The sequence below is a fragment of the Dreissena polymorpha genome, chromosome 7 (genome assembly GCF_020536995.1).
Source record: "Dreissena polymorpha isolate Duluth1 chromosome 7, UMN_Dpol_1.0, whole genome shotgun sequence".
Taxonomy (NCBI): domain Eukaryota; kingdom Metazoa; phylum Mollusca; class Bivalvia; order Myida; family Dreissenidae; genus Dreissena; species Dreissena polymorpha.
The window spans coordinates 70153262-70162630 of NC_068361.1; the positions used below are offsets into that span (position 1 = coordinate 70153262).

At 38.0% G+C, this 9369-nt stretch overlaps 1 protein-coding gene across 1 annotated transcript in view; it reads left to right on the forward strand.

Moving 5' to 3' along the window:
* Window positions 1-915: 915 nt before the first annotated feature.
* The window catches only part of LOC127838420 (uncharacterized), a 27112-nt gene continuing 18658 nt past the window's right edge, over window positions 916-9369 (forward strand). The window contains exons 1-2 of the mRNA XM_052366184.1: window positions 916-1051; window positions 4458-5688. Coding sequence (XP_052222144.1) covers window positions 962-1051; window positions 4458-5688 — 1321 coding nt within the window. The 5' untranslated portion in view covers window positions 916-961. The remainder of the gene's footprint in view (window positions 1052-4457; window positions 5689-9369) is intronic.

The following is a 9369-nucleotide window of genomic DNA, read 5'->3' on the forward strand; positions in this document are numbered from 1 at the left end:
TAATGGGAGAGTTCACTAGGCATTAATGGGAGAGTTCACTAGGCATTAATGGGTGGATGGGAGAGTTCACTAGGCATTAATGGGTGGATGGGAGAGTTCACTAGGCATTACTGGGTGGATGGGAGAGTTCACTAGGCATTAATGGGTGGATGGGAGAGTTCACTAGGCATTAATGGGTGGATGGGAGAGTTCACTAGGCATTAATGGGTGGATGGGAGAGTTCACTAGGCATTAATGGGTGGATGGGAGAGTTCACTAGGCATTAATGGGTGGATGGGAGAGTTCACTAGGCATTAATGGGTTAAAAGTGCGATTGATGATCACTAATAGACAAACATGTATGTAACATATGTTTCTTAGTCAGGTATGTTATTTTTCTCCATTCGGTACCCCTCGCAGATTATCCGATGTTTGACGGAAAGGGCCGAGAATGTGCGATTGATTTTCTCGTGTGTATATATTGCATACATTCTTCTTTGAACCTAGAACGTTTTTGAAATTTGTCATTTTGCCAAACTGTGAATAAGTTCCTTTAAAACACTGATACCAACACATTTTCTATTCATTTTCTGTGTTCAAATCGGGATATAATTAGTTATATTTTTTTATTATTTATTTGTATTTGTGTGTGTGTGGGGGGGGGGGGAACAGTATAATAAAAAATTAGTCTTTCTTATATTTGTATGTTCTTTGATACTAAGCACTAAATATATCATTGATACAATTAGTCACATGTTCTCTGTCGTTCGTGGTGAATCGACACAGCCGCTAACAGTCGTGCAAGATTAATCCTGTGTAGGCCTTTCACCAGCAACAAGTGTTTGAAGAGGCCAGTTCCGTTTCGCGCAACATCACCAACTTAGCGCTCCACTCTTAAACACTTAGTTTCTACAATAAATGCTTTATCAGTCCCATGCCATATTGGGATAAATGCGTAAGTGTATACATGTACCCAGTGTAAATGCCTTTATACTTGAAGGCAGCCATTGTTTCAAAAGTTTCGCTTTCACAGCGGGAAACTTTTGCAATGGCGACGGATGCGGCAGAAACGGTAAATACATGTTTTTCATCTTATTTTTCAAATATGTTGTTTTCTACGCTTGTTTACGTCGGTACATTGATTGTGTCACTTTTGGAACTCTTTCTTTGGTGCTGGAAGTGAATTTTAAATTTAAAATTCTAAAGTGGCAAACTTGAGCGAACGCCAATGGGAGAACAAGTTGTCATTTCCCCCAGTGCTTTAACGGTGTCATTGTGATTGAAAAGGAAGCCAGCAAAGACGCCGAACAAGTTCCGAACGAGTCGGCTCTTGTTTGCAGGAAATCTTTAATAGGAAATATCGAATACATTCGTCGCTGTAGTAATTGCTTCCTTTGTTTCCATCGAAGAACCACAGCGCTCACTTCCTAGCTCTTATCTCGACGCCGACAAAATGATCACAGAACACTAACAAGGTGGTAAGCTGTATTTCCTATACGCATTTTCCTTTTACTTACATTTTATTTATGGATTACTTCCTTAACTTACTCATTCATTCAATTATAGGCAAAATGTTCACTCTCTCGGTTTTTATCGAAATAGCTTTCTGAGAGCATTGAAAAAAACAAAACAACAACAACGGTGAACTGTTCTTGAAAGTGACTTTCATTTTTTATTAAACTATCCTGTATTTTGCGTTTGCAGGAAACGTTATTTTAACAAATATTTTTATAAGGCATTTAAATATGGTAAAAATTTGAACTTTTTAAAACGGATATCATGTTGTTGTTTTTATTTTAAATAGGGAACTAACTTTATCATAAATAGAGTCTATATATACAATAATAGCACATCTCTAAGATAGCTTTGATCAGGACATTCAACCTTTTCAGTGCGGGAACCGAATTTTAAAGGCCTTTGCAAACAGTTTGGATCCAGATGAGACGCCATAGAACGTGGCGTCTCATCAGGATCCAAACTGTTTGCTATTCTGATAATATTCTTTGAAAAAAATCGAAGAAAATGCTTATTTTAGAAATTCAGCAGACGACATTTTAGCAGACGAAAAATTTCCCATCATGCAAAGGGATACAGAAAACTGAACCATGCTCTGGGAACATAGGTCATGTGCGTTAAGTGAGATTAGCCTGTGCGTTAAGTGTGGATCTACATTAGCCTGTGCGTTAAGTGTAGATCTACATTAGCCTGTGCATGCAGCACACGCATAAAACCATTTATTCCTAGCGTCTAGAAAAAAGGCATTGGCAAACAGCGTAGACCCAGATGAGACGCCGCATGATACGGCGTCTCATCTGGGTCTGCGCTGTTTGCTTAAAGGAATTTCTGTAAGAAATATTCTAAATATAGAAATAAATATACTAGACATCCCTAATTTTGGAAATAAATTGATCAAATTTAGAAGGATAGGAGAGTCCACTAAGCATAAATGGGTTAAGCCCCTTTTTCCCATTACCGGGGTACATAAAAAACGAATTCTTCTAGCATGCTAACAGTTTGCCGCTGTAATTATGTCCTAAGAATTTGTTTAACCTTTTTTATGTGCTTATATTTAAAAGCTAACAGTTTGGCAAAATAACAATTTTCAAAATATTTATCATAAATTTAAATACAACTGTAAGTGTTACATTTAAAAGATACAAATACCACTCCTTAATAGGAACAATGTTTGACATACATTTTTGTTTATGGATAAACATAACCAACATCGATAAAATAATGATCGACACTGGAAAATATGTGTAATAATAAGAAAGCGATTCGGCTCTTTACAAAATAATTAAAACAAAATAGTGTGTGAGTAATACACGTTTTTGATAAATTATCGTTTGAGAGCGTTACACACGTTTTATAATTTTTAAGATCTCGATTGAGACTTACCATAAAATGATCAAAGAATTTTTAATATTTTTCTTTGTCAAGAGTGTTATTTTTCTTGTTTAATATAATGCATACATTCTTTTCATTTTATCCCACTTTTACAGCGAATTCGGTTTATTAAAGCCCCGTTGATTAAATATCATCTATAATCAACGGCAGGAAATGACGTCAATATTTCGACGAAATTACGTCATAAATCCAGCGACATTATCCAGTGAAACTAATTTTGTTTAAACAAAAAGGTTTACAAAATAAAAAGTGGGATAAATAGAATAATAGATTAGTGTTGATTATAGATCAGGTTAGGCTCGCCAAGGCTCGTGCTTTTTGTTTTCTAAGCCTCTCATGATAAACCTGATCTATAATCAACACTAACCTATTATTCTCTATTTTTCAAATGTGACAATAATTTAGAAAATTTTGTCAAACGATGAAGAAGTTCGTTTAAAATACTTTGTTTATTTGCAAAGCCTGAGTGGTGAAGTCATACCGCGTGTGCTATTGCTACTTAAAGTTCCGGGTCCGAAATGCAAAGTTTTGTATCTATTTGTGTCGTGTTATTATAATTATATTCAATTCTTCCAAACATTGTAGTTTTGTCAGAAGGTCTATTAAATGTCCCTTTTCAAAATTGTGAATATCAGTGAACCAAGTAAAGCCTTATTTATTTTAAAAGATGCTAGAAAACACTCTTTTTACTTTTTAATGATATTTATTATTAAATTACCCCCCCCCCCCCCCCCCCAAACATGTACATTTAACATCTTACTGTTACTAATCTTAATACCACTAATGCTATTTATTTGATTTACATAATTGTTAGAAAACTATCATTGTCAAAAGGTACTCAAGTAACTTTTTAAATCGTTCTTCGTCTGTCAATTAACCCATTTATACCTAGTGGACTCTCCCATCCTTCTAAATTGGATCAATTTATTTCCAAAATTAGGGATGTCTAGCATATTTATTTCTATATTTAGAATATTTGTAAGAGAAATTCCTTTGTGCAAACAGCGCAGACCCTGATGAGACGCCGCATTATGCGGCGTCTCATCTGGGTCTACGCTGTTTCCAAAGGCCTTTTTTCTAGACGCTAGGCATAAGTGGGTTAACAACGTTTTGAGATTTGATGTATTGATAAAAAGTTATAATGGCGTTAGCGATGACATTTCGATAGCCACTAATTAGGAAGGAAAGTGAACAATGTGTATTTTAATCACAAGACAGCTTTATATAACCACAACATTCTTTATGTGGTCAAGTCAACACAAAAGAAAACAGCTGTGATATCTTCAACCAAATATATGGTATTTATACAGCAATTGATTAACCCATTTATGCTTAGAGTCTAGAAAAAGGCCTTGGCAAACAGCGTAGACCCAGATGAGACGCCGCACGATGCGGCGTCTCATCTGGGTCTACGCTGTTTGCTTAAAGAAATTTCTGTAAGAAATATTCTAAATATAGAAATAAATATACTAGACATCCCTAATTTTGGAAATAAACTGATCCAATTTAGAAGGATGGGAGAGTCCACTAGGTATAAATGGGTTAACCTTTCTGGCCATAATCATTTTCAGGGTAGTCCGTTGCATTGCGCTACCTGTGAGAAAGAAAATACGTGTTTAGTCCCTGCCGAGGATGAAATACATGCGACAAATGGAGATCACGAAACGGATGAAGAAAAACTAATAACAGACGGCTCATTTGAAATTAACAATGCAGTTGTTGTGATTCCGAATGGTGATGAATCAGACTCTGAAAATAAAACCAAGAATGAAGCAGGTTTTAATGACAATCTGAAAAGTGATGTGGGCAATACAGAAAGTGATGCACCTTTTGTAGATTCCGATCATAGAGCAGCAGAAGTCAATGATGATATACCGGTAAACGTAATACATGAAAATGATGACACGGGTGCGTACATTTCTGCCGAAAGAAAACGTGCGCTCAGAGGCGACACTTTGGCGGCGGTCCCCATCTCTTCACACGAAGAACTCCCAATAAGCAATGAACCGTGTCCAGTTGATTCTAATATTGTGCCGGAAGTGAACAGCTCTGTTAGAAACGACGATACTGATACTACCGACTCGGCGACGCCGGAAGGGAACATCACTGTCCAGCCTGATGTCAACAATGAAACATATCAGCCGCTGATCGTCACCCAGTACAAATTTCTGCCATTATCGACTCATGAATATCCGGTTCAAGTCACCACTGATCAACCTCCGCCGGAATCCATGACAAGACACGCGTACGTTGACCCTCCGACCTACTACCAGCATCACGCGCTTTCACAGCAAGCGGCGACATATCAAACCGAGGCTTCAGTTGATCCAACCGTCGCGCAGTCGTATCCTCCGGAAATAGCCGAGGCTTACCGACCCGATTCATCAAATTCGGTGAAATCGGAGACAGTGGACGGCGGGGCGGCAGAGCAGGGCGCTTCCGGTACCATGTGGAACTACTACGGTCCACATCGACCGAACATGCCCGCCGCTAATGAGTACGCAACATTTTCACAGTACGTCGAATATCAGAAACACTTTGATATGAGTCAGGGTTATCAGGGTCAAGGCCAAGAGCAGTCGAGGTCACATAATGACCCCATGTTGCCGAGCGAGACAGACGCGGATGAGATGGCGGCCTTTGCGGCACAGCAGGCGTTCGTGTCAGGCTCGCGAGCAGGCGGGGAAGCTTTCTCAAACTTGAAGAGAGATTGTTCCCACCCGAAATACGGCGCGGATCTTAGTGGCTCGTCTATGGCAACGCCGGCGAAGCGGAAGTACAAGAAAGTGCGCGTGCCACCAGGTACGTGTATAGAATTACTTATTTACACACAAATTATTTAATATAAAAACCTTGCTCTTGAAACACTTGGCTTAATTAATGTGCTTAACCCATTTATGCCCAGTGGACTCTCCCATCCTTCTAAATTGGATCAATTTATTTCCAAAATTAGGGGTGTCAAGTATATTTATTTCTATATTTAGAATATTTCATAAAGAAATTCATTTAAGCAAACAGCGCAGACCCAGATGAGACGCTGCATTATGCCTTTTTTTTATGTCCTTTTTTTCAGGACGCTAGGCATAAATGGTTAATGTGCTTAAAGTGTCGGTCCATATTTGCTTGTGCAGTCCGCACAGGCGTATCAGGGACGACACTTTCCGCTTTTATGGAATTTGTGTGTATATGAAGTCTCTTCTCAAAGAAAATCCAGAGTCGGCGGAAAGTGGCGTCCAAGAATAGCCTGTGCATTACGTACATGCATTTAGACCGGTTTTCTTAGAGCGTTGCTAATATTTACATATTTGCGCCCGAACTCAAGGCCGCACGTTCAATTGCCGCTGAACGCTACCCTACAAACTATTATTTCAAATAAGATGTTTTACCAAGATGCAGTGAAACAGATGTGTCAAAGCGGGCATTATAAAACCAATGGTTGGTATAGGAACGGGATGTCACCCGTATCTTGCATTATTAGTTGTTCGATTGCGAACAACTAATGGTAGTGCTACGCGTTGCAAGTCGGTCTGCTATTTACTACGCTAAGAACGATAACCACCGCATCTGCCTGTGCACACTGATTAGCCCGTTTATACTTCACCACTGGAACACTGCAAACAGTGAGTGTGTGTATGTAATCAAAAGTGTTTAACAGCTGGTGCGACGGCATTGACCAGTTTGTCATTGAAATCTGTACATATGCATTAAGAGAACACGGGGCTTAATGCATGTCAAAAAAGTGGTGTCCCAGATTAGCCTGTGCACACTGATTAGCCTGTGCAGTAAGCACAAGCTAATCAGGGACGACACCTACTGATAATACGGTGTTTTTCGTTTAAAGAGAGTCTCTGGTACTGGGATGACAATGCATATGCAATAACCCTTTTTTCCGAACTGAAGCTTAATTAATATTTTCTGTTAATGATTTGAAAAAAAAGTGATCATAACTTCAAAGTAACCTCATGGTTGCTGACAAGGCAAATAAACAAACTCACTTTTAAATCAAATAAACAACCAATTAGTTCTAAAGTTTTACCTTAAACATCTAAACGGGACCTTTTCACAGTTTGTCATTAAATTCTTTATATTGGCAAATGTAAACATTAAATCTTAAAAGCTCCATACAAAAAAAAAAAATTAAAGAAACAAAAAAAGTTACCCCCAATTGAGCTCGAACCACTGACCCCTGGAATAAAAGTCTATCGTTCAAACCACTCGGCCATCCGTGCTCATACAATGAGAGATGTATTTTATAATTTATATGAGCGATCCTCTTAGTTTGAAAATATAATGAAAATATAACGACAACAGCAGAACATTCAAAATTATTGAATCGTTTAATCTTGTCAATTTACCAAAATGTGAAAAGGTCCCTTTAATGTCTTCAGACTTGCAAATTGAATGTGTTCAATACACTGTCATATCTTTTTTTAGTTCACGTGTTTCGATAGTATAGCGTGAAATATCTGTCTTAAGCGAAACGTGACTGTTTTACAGTAATAAAATGATTGGTCAGTCTTGCACGAGGATCTCAAACATATGGTTATGTTGTGTAGAGTTCAATCCAGGCGTCTTCAGGCAGTGCGGACCGGTTTTATTTTAATTGTATGTGCTAAGAAAAGTTTTTTGTCTTTTGTTGTGTAGCAAAGACTACATCATGAATAACTTACAGGTTTATTGGTTGCCTGTTAGCCTGGGGCCAGTAGATTTAAGCCTTGGGCCAGTCGATTTAAGCCCATGAAACTCAATTTCAAAAGTTGGTTACAGTTGGGCTTAACAGCAGGGCAACTAGCTTTTTCAAAGCTTGAAACAACTCAATCCAATGAAAAATAGAATACAAATTGGCGACTGTGGATCATTTAGGCCTAGGAAATGATTCAATTCCAGCTCACAACGAGACATGATGCATAAAAAGTCTGTAATGTCGACAAAATCGTTGCTCGATAATTTAAAGAATAAAGTATTAGATACACCTTGCACAGCATGTACATGATTCTAGGCTTGTTATTCTTTAGCAAACAACCAATTCTAAAGATGGTTGCCAGTGCAGCAACCAATTGAAAAAAAGAGAGACATGGTGTTGTTATTTTGTCTAAGTTATCTCTATAACATAAATATGAAAATAAACAGTGCACACACATCTCGATCTGTGCTTTGAGACAAACTTTTTATAAAGTTGAATTAGCCTGTGCGAATTGCACAGGCTAATCTGGGACTACACTTTACGCACATGCATTATGCCCAGTTTTCTCAGGAAACGACTCAAATGATTGATTAAGAATCAATAAATCTTTCTTTAGAGTGTGAATATGTGCAGGCTATCAAAGGAACTACGGCAATATTCAGTTTTCTCTATGAATAATCGTGCAATTTTAGATCAAACATTAAGTTAGATTCATCAATAAAGAAAAATTAGAACATAACCGCTTTAGACTATTCTTTATTCTGGGACTTAAGTTTTAGAATTGGTTGGTGAATACGCAACCGATTCTTATACTTAGGGTTAAATATTGGACTTAGATGTAATTTGAAATACGTTCAGCAATCTCCAGGGTAGAAATGTGGTTTACTTCATATATTGAGCCTTGTTCTGAAAAAAAAGGCTTACTGCATGTGCGTAAAGTGTCATCCCAGATTAGCCTCTGCAGTCCACACAGGCGTATCAGGGACGACACTTTCCGCCTTAACTGGATTTTCGGTAAGAAGGGACTTCATTGAGACTAACAATTCCATAAAAAGCGGAAAGTGTCGTTCCTGATTAGTCTGTGCGGACTGCACAGACTAATCTGGGGCGACACTTAACGCACATGTATTAAGCCCAGTTTTCTCAGAACGCGGCTCTATTCATTGTTCTTCATGAAGATTTGTGTAGTTAGAGTTTTTGAATAATTTGTCATATAACACTGTAATGATAAGACAAAAAAATCAGTTTTTAGAATGTTCTTCTTGGACCTCAGTCTGAGAACCGGTTGGTGAATACGGCCTGTGCTAAGGCCGGACAAACCAAATACTATTGGTGTGATAAAACACTTTTTTACGTGTCAATTGTATTGTCAATGAATACTTGTATTCAATCCTGTAATATAAAAAAAAGTTTAAAGAATGGGTAACAAAATCAACGGATGAAACAACACAACTTTTTTTTTCCATCAATATTTTTAATCTTTTAACTCAAGTAAATTAAAGGTACGGTCTATCATATACTATACCATCATTGAGCCGCGCTCTGTGAAAAGGGGGCTTAATGTATGTGCGTAAAGTGTCGTCTCAGATTAGACTGTGTAGTCCGCACAGGCTTATCAGGGACGACACTTCCTGCCTAAACTGGTTCTTTGCTAAGAAGAGAATTTCTTTAAACGAAAATAGCATAAAAGCGGAAAGAGTCGTCCCTGATTATCCTGTGCGGACTGCAAAGACTAATATGGGACGACACTTTACGCACATGCATTAAACCCCATTTTCACAGAGCGTGGCTCATTTATA